Genomic DNA, 14,845 nt, shown 5'->3' with positions numbered 1-14,845 from the left:
TTTCATATGAGCTAGTTTCAAGTCACATTTCATCCATCCCTTACTTATACCATTGCTTCTAATAAGTCTCAGTGGGATCCTGTTGGATTCATTTATAGGTTTTGAGAGAGTATTTCAATTTGTTAAACAGCATATTAGCTGCTTCTCTGGCTTTAGGCTATCTGAACATTTTAAAAGTAGGTCTTCAATGTTGTGATACAAGTCACTGATAAGAATGTTGAACATGCCAGGACCAAGAGCAGAGCCTTGAGACATCCACTGGACACCTCCAACAGGGTGGCAATTCATCGATTAATTAATGCTCTTTTGGTACAGTTGTCTACCCAGCTGTGATTCCAGTGAGCTATTTTTAACTCCACATTTCATTTCTCTACCTCCTCACAGTTTAAGTAATAAAAAGCTTTGCAAAACACCTGCTGGAATTCATCCAAAACATCCTTTTTTTTCTAAGTGTGTTCTGTAGAATGCTTGATCAGTGGGATGATATTAAATAGCTTTTTTGGTGCAGGACTTCTCAGAACCTTTAATGTGCTAATGTGTCCTGTGAATCTTCAAGAGAAACTAAAATAGCACACTGCGTTTCTCAAAGTTGAGGTGGGTCCTTTATTTTATTTTATTTTTGCTTCGGTGGAATTTGTACTCTGCTATTTGCTCATTGGTAGTATTCCTTTGATCTCCCAATCTGATAACTACGTGTAAAAGCAATACAACATTAGCTCTGCATGGCTTGTTCTTAGTGAACCTCTGCTAATGCCCAGCGATCAATGCTTGTTTCTATAAAGATGGTCACAGACCACCCTTTCATAATCTGCTCTAGAATTTTACTGTGGATTAAGACCACGCTTGTTGACCTGCAGTTTTCAAAATCTATTTTTTCTCTTCTCTCTCCTGATACAATACTTTCTTATTTCTCAGGGTTTAACCTACCACAACTATGAACTTCAGCACCATGATATTTACTGCAACAGAAGCATGATATTTACTGCACCTGACACAGTCAGCTGCTATTGTGGGCTTCAGTTCTCTTCTATCCATGTGTGCACTGCCTTTTCTAGTTTGAATGGGATTCTCTTGATGGAGAACGTATACACGAAATCTAAACAACTCAGGTTCACGGTCAAGGCAGATTCCTGACTCATGCTCCCTCAGATTTTCATGTTACTCACAAAAGGAGGTAGATGCCATGGGGGTAATGAGTTAGCCTGCGTGTCTTGCTACAGAACTGTTCTGATTGAGAATTAAAGGGTGAAGATGAGCTTCCTAGCGGCAGGGTAGGAGAAAGGTTGTGATGAAAAAGACCCTGATGAATATTCAAGCAATGGAAACAGTCCAGAATGGCTGGGGACAGAGATGAGGGGAGAAAGTGACTAGGGACATGAGGGAGGGCCAGAGCATGGCTTATGAGCCCTGATAAAGAGAAAAGAGAAATCACAGAAGGAACTGCAGCAGTGAGAGAGAAACAATTATATTGAACTCTATTGCCAAGGAGTGAACACCCATTCTTTTGTCTCCTACTCTTGTTCTATGTGTGGAGTTTGTAAGCTGTGCCCATTTCCTTTTAAATAATAGTCGTTTGCTTTTTCTAAACACCTCAAATCACCCCAGGGTTGGCCACTCCTGATACTCTACTTTTGCGGGTTTTTTTGCCACTCTTGATAAGCATCCTTGGCTGGGTGCATCCTGTTTTTGTATATACATGCCCTTTAAAGTTCTGAACTGTTAGTCAGTGATAGAAGGCTTCAGAGAGTGGAGCTGGCTTCTGAAGATGAGAAATGTGGTGTCAGGGAAGAGAAAAAGAAGTTTGGTAGAAAGGACACATTCCCTAAGTGTATGAAGCCCCAAGGCTGCACAAGCAACGTGTGGTTCATATTTAGTGGCTCATGGGTGGACATGGTGTATAAGGGCAAGGAGCTAGGAGTAAGAATCTGAAGGTGGCCTGAACACTGGCTGTGCTATCACCAGCTGTGTGGCCCTGGCCAAGTCATTGCACTACTCTGGGCCTCAGTGTCTTGACCTTTGCAATGTAAGGGATTCAACAAAGGCTTGACCCTGAGCCCCCTCCTTCAAACTTCTTCGTTGCTCCTTATCTCCCCTGTCTGCACGTGCATGTGTTTGCATGTGACAGCTATCTCATACAGGGTGTTCTGCCATCCAGGCCACAGCCTCCTTCTTGAACTGTTTGCAAGTCAGAAGCTGGACTGCAGATACAGCATCTGGGAGCAACTCTCCTTGGATCGGAAAGAAGGTGAAAATGTGCTATTCTGTTTTATTTCCCCAGTCATCTTTTAATGCAGCCCAGACTCTGGCTTCCATCAGCAGAAGAGATCAGGAGGCGGATTATGGGATTGTAATCTTACAGAACGACGAGTCCACCTCTCCCTGTGGCCAAGCGAATGATTCACGTTTGGTTCAGTTAACACTAGGGAGAAGTCAGATTAACACAGTCACTTGCTTGGAAATGGAGGCTGTTGCACATGGGGCTGGCTTTCTTGAGAGAACACATTTTCAAAAAACACAAATGTGTTTTATTCAGGGATAAAATGTTCTCAGTGGTCCATCATTGCCTGTCTGGAAAGCTTGCAGTAAGCGGATGCAGGAGGGATGATCATTTAATAGTTCCCCAACCTAAACTCACCATGACAGGATAGAGTTAGGAGGATGAAAGATAATTAGTTCAGTTTGGGGAGAACCACCAATGGAAGTGCCTTTTCTTTAGACTCTTTTTTGATCAGAGCAGTAACTAAGCCTCAGAAGACACAGAAGGAAGAACATCTTCCCTAGATGTAGAGCAGATGCAGCCCCTGGCAGCCTAGATCCTGGGGCTCAGCAAAGCTCCGGAAAACCCCCCACAAACATTGCAGTCCCATCTGAAAACCAGAGGGGTGGTGGATTCCATCAGGAAGGAAGCAGCTCTGGTATGGAACTGTCAGATGCATTGAAGTGGATCCAGCCAGCTCCTTATGGGCAAAGAGCCATAAAAGTGGAACTCGGGGACCTGCTGCAGCAGAACTTTTTGTTTTGCTTTTGTGGCCCAGCGAAGCACCCACTTGCAATACTCTCCATTAGCAAGTGGTTCTGGGGAAGTGACAAATCTCCAGAGGCCAACGGTTCCACCTCTTTCCTTTTGAGGTAGCCCCTATGGGGATCTCCTGGATGGATTAGGTTGATTCTGGGTGGATACCAAGGCCACAAAGGAAGATTCCTCATGAGTCAAGGGGCTGCCTGGCTGGAAAACTGGGCTCCTCGTGGGGCAAGGGCTGGGTCTGGAGTAGACTGTGTTTGAGGCTTGAACTTCCAACCTCCCTGGCACTGTCTTGTGCTTTGGGAGTGACTTTCAGGCATAGTGCCACCCAGCCACCCAAGCTAAAACACTATCACAGTAGGGTAGAAATGGAAAACAGTATCATGCCAGAGTGGACAACCATTCACTGTCCTGGGTTGAGCCTGTGGAGCAGAGTGCTTACCTCATAGTCCCCCCAGGTTGGTGGGACCGCCCAGTTCTCCAACCCCAGTGGGTGGAATAAATCCCTAGTGTTAAGAGAATTTGGGCCGGGCGTGGTGGCTTGCGCCTGTAATCCCAGCACTTTGGGAGGCTGAGGCGGGCAGATCACGAGGTCAGGAGTTCGAGACCAGCCTGATCAACATGGTGAAACCCCGTCTCTACTAAAAATACAAAAATTAGCCGGGCGTGGTGGTGCACGCCTGTAATCCCAGCTACTCAGAAGACTGAGGCAGGAGAATCGCTTGAACCCGGAAGGCGGAGGTTGCAGTGAGCCGAGATAACGCCATTGCACTCTAGCCTGGGCAACAGAGTGAGACTCTGTCTTGGAAAAAAAAAAGAGAATTTGGGCGTGGTGGAAGGCCTCAACAGGGATATGCTGCACTTCTGGCTGGTAATGGCATCTCGGGATTTGAGCAGTTAATTGGAAAAATATGAGATGTGGCTTACTTGAACTCCAAGCAGGCAAAGCGAGTTATCCTGGTTATATTAGAGGTGGATTCACTGTGAAGTTAATGAAGCTCTGCTCTTGAGTCCCCTCCCTTCCTTTGCATGTGCATCTTCCAAGATCCTGGGAATTAGTCTAGCAATGGGGCCACATGGCATTCATTTTCGTGAAATTTCAAGAATTAGAGCTTTTGATATTATTTTTATTAAAGAATCTCTAGAATTGTGAACCCCAAATGGAGAGCCCCACAAAACCTGAAGTTTGAGTTATACCCATGAACTGGTATCCAAGGGAGAAAATCACAGCCTTCTTTGGGATCTGGCAAGATCAAAGCAGGTACTGGGGGAGGAGAGTGGATGCCTTGGCACCTGTCCCAGCTCAAGTACTAATGATCAGAAATTGATCCTCAGTCATTACCTCCAAAGAAGGAAGGTTGTAAGAAACTTGGAAATAAGGTATTTTCTGATTAGCATGCCAAAGCAGGGGCTATCAATTTCCACAGTTGGTGGAGGTCTTACAAGAAAAAAGTAAGCAATGCCAGGTGTGGGCCCTCAGACACAGCTGAATGTGCCAGCTAAAGAAGTGGAGGTGGCAGGACCCAACCACCACATGCAGGCTGAGGGGCTCATGGGCCAGAGGACACTTACAACATTTCTACATAATCAGAGGGAACCCGAACAACACACACCAGAAGTGTCACATCCAGGGAGGGTTAGTCTGTGCCCTCTGTCCTGCAATCTCACTCTGAGGGCATTTACTGAACACCTGCTGTGTGCCAGGTGCTGAGGATGAACACCCAAGGAGCCTGGAGTCTAGCTGAGATCCGCAACAGCACCAGTATCAAAGAGGTGAATAACAGCACAGGAGAGCACTTCCAAGTGCATCGGGGATGAAGGGAGTTTCACAGAAATAGAATGTAGAGTGTTTGCACTGAGACTTGAGGGACGAGTGGAACTTGCCAGGCAGAATGCCAGGGGCAGGCATTCCAGGCAGGAGCCTGGGAGTGTGGTGCACTTGGTGGGCTGTGCGGAGGCCCAGTGGTTCCACAGTGCTAAGTATAAGGGAGAAGCATGGAGATGTAGGGATCAGCAGGAGTTGATGCTGGACACACACCTGGGTGGGATCCTGGTACTCCCTTGAGATGCCAAGGAGTATGGGCTTTATCCTGAATCCCTCTCATTGGGCATCAAGCCCCACTGCTTCTCTCTGTACGGTCTTTCTGGTTTGTTTCTTCCTCTCCATCCAAAGGCTGCCCTAGTTCAGGTCCTCACCAGCTCCTACCTAGTTTATCACAATTGCCTCTTAATGTTTCCCTGCCTCTAAAGAGGCAGTCAGTGTAACAGTGATAACAGCACATATTTATTGAACACTCATGACAGGCTGGACACTGTTGTATGTGCTCGTAAAAGATGCATTTGGGATTTCTTCTTAACAACCCTATGAGGTAGGTATTATCATTCCCAGTTCCCAGAGGATGAAACTGAGGCACAGCGATGAAATAACTTGCCTAAAGTTAAACAGTTTGTTAGTGGTAGGGGCAGGATTTGAACCAGAAAAGTTTGGTGTGTGAGCTAGAGTTCTTACACTATCACATCTCAGGTAGAGGATCAAGATCTGCATTCTAGAAGATTACCTGAGTCACTTAACTTTTTCAAACCTCTCGTTTCTCCATCTGTAAAATGGGGCAACATCAGTGAAGATCTTGTGAGGAATAAATCAGAAAATCCATGAAAAGCACGAAGTAAGGTGCATAGCACACAGCCTAAGGAAGCATTAGCTTTGATAGAAATTATTTTGCCAAGGAGGGTAAAAACATCACGTGCCAGTCACATTAGCAACTCAACAGCACAAAGGTGATGTCAACATCTGAAATATTAAACAATTTATTTGGAAAACCTCAATATTCCTTTTCCCTCTCCCAGTCGGAGCAGCTGGACAATAAAGAATTTTTTTAAACAAGATACAACTGTTTGCAATATTTAAAAATCAAGGGCTAAAACAGTAAAAATGAGAAAGATTGAGGCAGTGGATCTCACACAAGATGTAGACCCTTGTTTCTGTCCTTGGGCCAACTCTATCATACTCATTTTGGGTGAGATTTCATGAAGCTGGCCAGCTCTGAAACAGAGCACCAGAAGTTGTGTTTACACCATTGTTCCAAACCTAAAAGGCAATTCTGCTGCTCGCAGCAATGTTGACTGAAAAACCCGTGACAATACAAGATAATTTACAGGCCAACAATCACATTTTGGAGCATCCATTACTCCAGAACTCTGATTCTGTCATTTCCCTTTATAAGATTTACTTACAAAACTTACTTCAAATGCAAGGCTGATGCATCCATTTTTTTTTTAATCTCTTCCATTTCATAATCTATTAACATAATAGTCAATCACTTGAAAGTGAAAACTGATCACAATATAGTGGAGGCTTCCTGTTGACTGATGTGAGTGCTCATTCAGAGGGTGTTTGGTGATTCTTTCATCTGCCCTGCTCTTTCTGCATTCCAGTGTGTCATCGAATGTCCTCCAGCTGATAGGCATGCATTTAACAACACTATTTACACAAGAGGGCACCATCTGGACCAAAGGGAAGCGGCTGTTGATTTATTTATTTATTTATTATTTTTGAGATGGAGTCTCGCTCTGTCACCCGGGTTAAAATGCAGTGGCGTGATCTCCGCTCCTGGGTTCAAGCAATTCTCCTGTCTCAGTCACTCGAGTAGCTGGGACTACGGGCACACGCCACCACACCCAGCTATTTTCTTTTTTTTTTTTGTACTTTTAGTGGACACGGGGTTTTACCATATCGGTCAGGCTGGTCTCGAACTCCTGACCTCAGGTGATCCACCTGCCTTGACCTCCCAAAGTGCTGGGATTACAGGCATGAGCCACCACGCCTGGCTGCCACTGTTGCTTTTAAGCCAACTTTTTATTATTAATTTTTTAAAAATTTGTGTATTTAGGAGGTACAAGTACAGATTTCATACATGCATATATGAAGGAGTGGCAAAGCCTGGGCTTTTAGTGCACGCATCACCCAAAATGACACTGTGCCCAACAGGCAATTTTTCAACCCTCTCTGACAACCTTCTGTCGTCTCCAGCATCTATTATTTCACTATGTGTGACCATGTATACCCATTGCTTAGTGGGTATTTATTTATTTGAGATGGAGTCACTCTGTCACCCAGGCTGGAGTGCAGTGGTGCGATCTTGGCTCACTGCAACCTCCGCCTCCCAGGTTCAAGCAATTCTCCTGCCTCAGCCTCCCGAGTAGCTGGGGTTACAGGCACCTGCCACCATGCCCGGCTAATGTTTTGTATTTTTAGTAGAGACGGGGTTTCACCATGTTGGCCAGGCTGATCTTGAACTCCTGACCTCAAGTGATCCACCTGCCTCGGCTTTCCAAAGTGCAGGGATTACAGGCATGAGCCACCGCACCTGGACAAGGGTACTTATAAGTGAGAACAAGATGTGTACTTTTTTTTTTTAAATGGATAACAGTGTTGGGCTTATGTCCTTTCTGTTGAAATTTCTTAGATGTACATAAACAAAAACTCTTTGGCAGATACACAATATTGATGAATGGACCTGCAGCTGAGGTGATCTGGGTGGCCAAAGCATACAAACATATGTGGATGTTACCAAGAACCATAACGGCCTCTCCTTCATGCCCTATGTGTGGTCTGGCTAGCCTTGCACTCAAGCTGAGCCTGGCATTTTGTGACTCAAATGCAATCCAGAGAAAGCGACAGGAAGACACAAAGGGTGAGTATGTGAGTGAATAGGTATTTGTGAGATTATGCATTTCTGTAGGTGGATACATTTGTGATCGCACTCAAGCTGAGCCTGGGATTTTGTGACTCAAATGTGGTCCAGAGAAAGCGGCAGGAAGACACAAAGGGTAAGTGTTGAGTGAATAGGTGTTTGTGAGATTATGTGTTTCTGTGGGTGGATATGTTTGCGATTTCAGACATCCTATTCTCATGCACACTACTCCACCGTCAGCATACTTAACTGACCACACCAAGAAAAACACAGCCCTATTCACTTTCATAGATGCTCCGGCAGGCGTGGGCTGTTATAACAGGAGTTTGGGAACTTTGGGCCCTGGGTGTTTTTTCAGCTTTCACCCATCATTTTGAACTGGGACAAGCAAGGGTTTAAGGGGAAAAATGCTGAACACCAGCACAGCAATACCACACATTGGCTTCTGTGGTCTGAGAACAGCAGCAGGAACTCACTCCGTGATTGGTGGCTCTTTCCCACCTCAGCAAAGCGCAGGGCTGCTGCTGCCCAGCGTGTGAAATCTAAGCCAGGCGCTGACCCACCGCTGGAATGAAAACTCAAACCTGCACAGCCTCTTGGCTTTGTGGCTGTCTTTCCTGCTCATGGTGGCAATCAGAAGTCTGTTCCCAGTTAGGGAGCAGAACCTTGACTGATAAGAGAGATGGGAAGAGAATTTCAAAAATCTTATAGGAAAATCTCCTCCTAGAAAGTTAAAGTGGGGTGGCGGGAGGTTGCTAAGTGAGAACATTGGGGGTTATTTTGGGGTGGACAGACACCAGATCACCAGGGTGGTGAGTATGGAAATGTCACTGTCACCTACCATCCCATCCCCCTCCATGAAGAGTGGCATTTCAAAGTATTTGGCCAGTGAGTCATCAGAAAAATGCTATTTTTTCATTTTGGAAAAACACTGTATCACAGCAGGACATTTTGCTGTTATCTGTTCTCCCAAGAAATACAGCGGTGGGGGAGGACCCAACCCCCTCGAAATTAAAGCCATATGCATACCATACTAAAAAAATAACCCACCCAGGCCATTCCATTATTGCTGACCATAGGAATTCAGTATTTATAATTTACATTCTTTCCCATACTTTGCTGTTTTTCAGATGTGAAAAGTAGAGGTTTATGGCCTCATCAGATTGTAAATCACATTCCTGAGGGCAGAGGGAGCTGCTACAGGGGAGAGAAATCGCCTTCCAACAGTTTGCAGAATGCGTCAAAACATTGGGAGAAGAATCCACATGAGTATGGGGACCCTGTTCAAGAGCTGGCATCTCAACTGATTTCAGGCCACAGAAACTCAGGGATGTCGAGGCCGGAGTTTGTCTACTCACAGGACACAAAAGACAACGAAGGCCAACACCAGTTATTCTGTCTGCAGAGCACGCAACCAGCCAACCACCCCTGGAGCCATCTGAAGAGTGGCTTGGAGGTGTGGCCATCTCTAATCAAGCAAGCACCTGAGATCTGAGTCTCCTTCCAAGGAGGAGGAGCAAAGGTGTGGCGGTCACCAGGGAATCAGCTCCTTGCCATCCGTTTGCCAGCTCTGAGGCTGGTGAGGATCTATGGGGCTGTGGTCTGCTGATAGGAGTAAGACATGTGCACAAGAATCCAGGGGAGGAGCCTGGCACAGAGTCTCAGGCTGTGTTGCTCCGGCGGCCCCCCGGCATCTCCTGGCCGTGTGCTCTATGTGCAAACTTGTGTTACTGTGGCTGCTGGGAGGATTCAGGGACGAGAGGGAAGGGGTGCGGAGAGCCCCACACAGGGGTGTTTTGAAGGCTCCAATCCTCTGAATGCCACTGTCTGGAAGTCATGTTAGCAGTGGCCCTAGTGAACTCTTATTCCCCTGCTCCTGGTCTGGATTTCATCCACTCTAAGAGAGGTGGAGGATCCCTAACATTTTGAAAGCTGAAGATCTTTCTTAAGCCTTTCCCACGCTGCACTCATAAAATACCTAATCAGTCCATGACGCATGCAGTTGGAGAGATGAGAATGAGCCCAAACAGCCCTTTGTCGGGAGGGTGGGAACAGTCAGGCTTACAGCCCGGATTTCCAGTATGGATTGTTACATAAACCTTGCCTGCAATTTGACTCTGTAATGAAAGCTATTGTGTGTATACTTCAGACACGAAAATGAAGTATTTTGGTTTTTTTAGTCTCAAATGTTAGAAAACCAATTTTCTTTTAAAGGCAGACAAACCTCATTTCCTGTGGTTTGTAAAACCACAAGAGTCTCCTTTACTCAGCATCCAGAAAGGGGCCACACCCTACGCTGGAACACCAGGCTCTGACGCCCCGGGATGACTGCTCCGAGGGGCAGGAGGTCGCAGCTCTGAGCAAATCTTCCTGCCACCGCAGGGCACTGTCGGTGCCCACAGTTTGCAGACCCTGGCCAAGGTGATGTCTTGAGCGTTCCAGTAACAAAGAAAAACCAACAATTAACTCCCAGGCACAAGTACAAGCATGAGCCCAGATCACTTAAAGAGGCTGGGTGGTTGGTTGCATCAGCTGTGAAAGCAAAACCCTTGGGTAAATTCTATGTTCTGAATGATGTTACTGTCCTCACTGGGGTTATGAGAGGGGAAGGGATCTGCCAACACCCTTCTCCTCTCTGCTCCAAGAGGACAACAATGCTAGGGCTTAGGAGTCCCTTTTGCCAGAAATGCAGGCAGGAAGCTTGCTGTCACCCGCCTCCCCAGCCGGGTGTACTGAATATGGAGGTAGAGACCAGGCTTCAACCAGAGTATTATGAGTATCAGAGCATCAAGAGGGATAAATTCAGCTGAGCCCTGTGAGGCCTTGGAGGTACTTGGACATGTTGCAAACCCTTGAACACTGTTAGACTGTGACAACAAATATCTCTTTGCAGGACAAGCAACTTCAGAAGTCCACCTAACAAGCTGCAGGAAAGGGAATATCAGAGTAGACCAAGTCACGGATGAACTTTCTGAAATGGACTGAAGGCATTTTTTAGTGAACATGGAAGAAAAGGAAGATTTTTACAATGTAGCATTCCTACAAACTAAAAAAATTTCACATCCAACTGTTTTTTCTCTTCTTTGGTAGACATCAATGAAATAATTCCTTTAAATTCACAGAAGATAGCAAAATTAAAAAGCCATATTTATTTAATGCATCAAATACCAAAGTTCAATTAAGGAAACTATCGCAATCTTCACCTGAGATAGGCCCATCATCAGATTAGAATAAAGTGTGATAAGAGGAAATGTTGTAAAAACCTCTTACAGCATAGCAACATGACTGCAGCCCACCAGTCTCAGCCATTACTGATACTGACCCTTGCAAAGAACCAAATCTCTAATATAATCCTGGGAATGTGCACACACACGTGAAGGAAAGAGGTGTATTATGTAATGGAACACTGACAGACAGACGTCTTAGCTCTCCTTACAGTTTTTTTCTGTTTTTTTTTTTTTTGAGATAGTCTCGCTCTGTCGTCCAGGTTGGAAAGTGCGGTGGCATGATCTTGGCTCACTGGAACCTTCGCCTCCCGGGTTCAAGCATTTCTTCTGTCTCCGTCTCCCGAGTAGCTGGGACTACAGGTGCCTGCCACCATGCCCGGCTAATTTAAGTATTTTCAGCAGAGACAGGGTTTCACCATATTGGTCAGGCTGGTCTCAAACTCCTGACCTCAGGCGATCCACCCACCTCAGCCTCCCAAAGTGCTGGGATTACAGGCGTGAGCCCTGCGCCCGGCCAGCTCTCCTTACATCTTGATTTCAATCCTATAAATGGGAAATGGTATGGAGCACTGTCTAGTCTACTGTGGGATTTCCAGTTGTCATAACAATAAGAACCATATAAACAACACCCACCTGGTAAACATTAGAGTGGGCCCAGGAACTCTGCAGCAGTCACTGAGCACATTCCAAAGAGCATGGATATTAACCCCCCACCCCCGTATTTAAAGGGCTAGCTTCAGTTTGGCTGCCAATGGTTACATTTTTTCTTTCCCACCTTGTGTTTAGCCTTCCCTTCTGTGTCCAACCTCCTCCACTTCTCAATGACCCCGAGGGCCTCTGTAAGTGCAGGATTCTACCCAAAATCCTCCCAATTCCAAAGGGTGGGCCTTGGCATAAAGAGGCATCACTCCAGGGTGCTACACGGTGGCTTCTGAGGGAAGACCAAGAAGGCTGAATCTGTTGTATTTGGTAATGAATTTTGTTTTCTCCTGGGTGAGCACCTTAGGAGCTTACTGTAGAAGCAGAGTCCTAGTGAAAATAAGACTGGCATTGATAGGACATCTTGTATCATCAAAATGCTTAACAGGTCCATGAAACATCCTAGCATTGCTGTGAGAGTGGTTCCAAGTTTCTATGAATGGTGGAAACAGACACAAAAGAAATGTGGGAAGAAGCTTTGGGAAGACCAAGAATGAAAAAAAGGGAAAAGAACCTAATACTCAGTGCAATGCTACTTAAGGAGAAAAATACATAAACTGTTCTTCACGCTTTAGGTCCAAAACAATGTTGTCTCTTAAGAGGGCGGTTTGCAAACAGGGAACATGAGATGATTTACAATCAAATCATTTCAGATATTGAATGATGATTCTGAAACATGCATTCTATTTCCATCAATGTGAGGTCTATTTCCATAGAAACGGTGAAAAAAGTAGGCCAAACCCAGCAGTATGGCTTCTAAAAGGAATGGCAGCTGTGGTTCTGGCCAGCCATGGAAAGCACTGGTTTTGTAACTACTATAGTCAAGAGCCCTGACTGAAGGGAAATAGAAAGTTTCAACTCAAAGAAAGGGCATGGAAAGTATCTGAGGACTTTCCTGGCTGTTTCTTACAAAGCCATGGAGAAAAAATCGTCTCTTGTGCACCCTGCTCTTCACAATGCCACAGTAAAGTCGAATTCACCACCTGCGAAACAGCTGCCTCCTGTAGGCTGGCCTCGGAGGAAGCACACATGCTCCATCAGTTGGAACAAGGCGACAGTCAGAAGAGTGTGAAAGTGTCAGGCCCAGCGCTCCCGGAAAATGAACCCGGAAACACGCAGTGAGGCACCACAGGCATGAGAAAGAAGAGACAGGTGTCTTCTCCAATGGGCACAAGTATGTCATGCTTAGAAAAGCAGAACACAGGATGAAACAAAACATATTTGTTTGCGAAGAAAGATCATGTTTAAATTGTACCTGTGTTTAAAAATGGCCTCTTTGATGGGTTATAAAAGTGCAGGCAGGTTTTATAAAACACGCACTTTGCCTCTCTTCTGTCCTTTTGTGGGAAGCAGGCGGATGCTGGCTGGAGGACATTTGAGAGCTCAGAGCTGAGGCTCATCACAGCCAAAGCCCTCACTCACCAAGTGAGCGGAGCTGCCACTGACGCTTTTCCACTCCTGCAGAATCTACTATTGAGCCCTGGGCCCCCTGAGGACAGGATGTGACCCTGGCTGGCATGATTCATTCAACCCCTTCATCTCAGAATTCTTTTGCAGAAAAACAAAAACTGACACTTCTATGGCTAAAGATTTCCTTAAAGAAGAAGAGACATTGGAACGAACCTTTGTGCTGTGTGAAATGAGGGAAAAAAAGATTACTTTCAGTGAGTTGATATCTGTAAGCTAATCAACTGGGTACTGGCCTCTTGTTAGAGGAAAAAAAAAATCCAACTTGGAAACCATTACCACAGGAAAAAACAATGACTATGTTGTCCATTTCCTGTTGGCCACTTGGGAAGTCTAAGAAGTAGGACATATATGTCTGTAAGCCCTTTAAAATACACATCTTTTCTTTTTTCTTCTCACTATATAAAACACATATATATTATCCTAAAGTCACTTGAAAAACACACTGACTGCTTACAATCAATGGAAGATACCAGTAAGATGCAAGAAAATGAGCATTTTACAGACAGACCTTTGATAGGCTTTAAAGTGAATCGTTTTTATTTAAAACAGGGATCCATCAGAGGTGGTGAACTATCAGGGTCAAGGTTCTAGAGCATGGCACGGATGAAAGGTAATACTCACCAGCACCTCACATGGGACTCAGTGACAATGTCAGCAACACACCATGGAAGGAGAACAAACCCGATGTAAAAGGCACCTGGCTGGGGAAAAGCTGTGGTGTTCACTGCCTCTCTAGCAGGTTTGCTTTTGTGCACTGTGGGTGAGTCTGGATGAATAACATTGGGAAGGGAATAATCGGAAGCGAGGCTCCTATGCAGGCAGCTACCCTCTCCTGATTGGTGTATACTCGCCATGTGGTAGAAGGTCTTACAGGAGACTGAGGTTACCAAACAGGAATGCAATACCTCTCTCCCTTTTCTGCTCTAGAAGGAAGGGGAACCCTTCCCCCAGTGTCAATTTCAGCAGCGGCTTCTAAAGACTGTTAAAAAGCATCCTAACTTAAAAACAAATAACAACAATAACCAAATAAAAGACAGAAAAGTGGCCTGAACTTAAATCAATCAATGGAAAGGTAGATTCATAAAAATAAAATAAAAACTGGTGACCAGTCCTTTAACCATGGAGTTAATGCCTTGTCTGAAGGAAGATGTTTACGCTGCATCCACGATCCAGCAGGCGCGGAGCTGCTCTTGGCAACTGTGAATGAATAGCTACAGTTTCCCTTCAACACACCGCGCTGCCACCGGTGACCGCATGCCAAGTGCTGAAGTTAGAAGAGACCCCACGTTGGCAAAGGCCCCCCAGGCGATGATCTGCCTGACGCGGCCAGGTCTGTGGGAAACAAGACTTACGATCTCAAATAATGACCCCCAAGTGCCCTCGCCTCTTTCTGCTTGCCCTGTGCGTCTCGACCTCCTCACAGGGAGGTCCAAATGAGTTCCATTTCCCTCTCAGTTCTAGGCACTCTGGAACATCTTTGATTAACCAGGGTTTTTCATTTCTTTCCAACGCCATTGGTGACTTTTGACTTGGAATGCCGATTCCTTCTCCTGGAAGAATGGCTTTCATTGTTGCCTGCGTGCTTGGGTGGGCTGTCTTCAGAACCTGGCCAAAGGAATCAGAGCACACTGTCACCCTGGGCTCTGGAGATTGGTGGCTCTCCCTTTCCAGACCGCCCTAGGCTTGCCGGGGAACAGGTTCTTCCCTGATACGTCCACTCCCCCTAGTGGCCT

General features: G+C 45.7%; 1 protein-coding gene across 1 annotated transcript in view; it reads right to left on the bottom strand.

The window, feature by feature from the left end:
• Positions 1-13,626: 13,626 nt before the first annotated feature.
• PTDSS1 (phosphatidylserine synthase 1) overlaps positions 13,627-14,845 on the bottom strand; it is a 73,009-nt gene continuing 71,790 nt past the window's right edge. Inside the window, exon 13 of the mRNA XM_054498238.2 lies at positions 13,627-14,717. Coding sequence (XP_054354213.1) covers positions 14,608-14,717 — 110 coding nt within the window. The 3' untranslated portion in view covers positions 13,627-14,607. The remainder of the gene's footprint in view (positions 14,718-14,845) is intronic.

This window comes from Pongo pygmaeus, chromosome 7 (assembly GCF_028885625.2).
Source record: "Pongo pygmaeus isolate AG05252 chromosome 7, NHGRI_mPonPyg2-v2.0_pri, whole genome shotgun sequence".
In the NCBI taxonomy this organism is placed as follows: domain Eukaryota; kingdom Metazoa; phylum Chordata; class Mammalia; order Primates; family Hominidae; genus Pongo; species Pongo pygmaeus.
The sequence above is the reverse complement of the archived record's forward strand: the minus strand, read 5'-3'. Positions and strand labels throughout refer to the sequence as shown.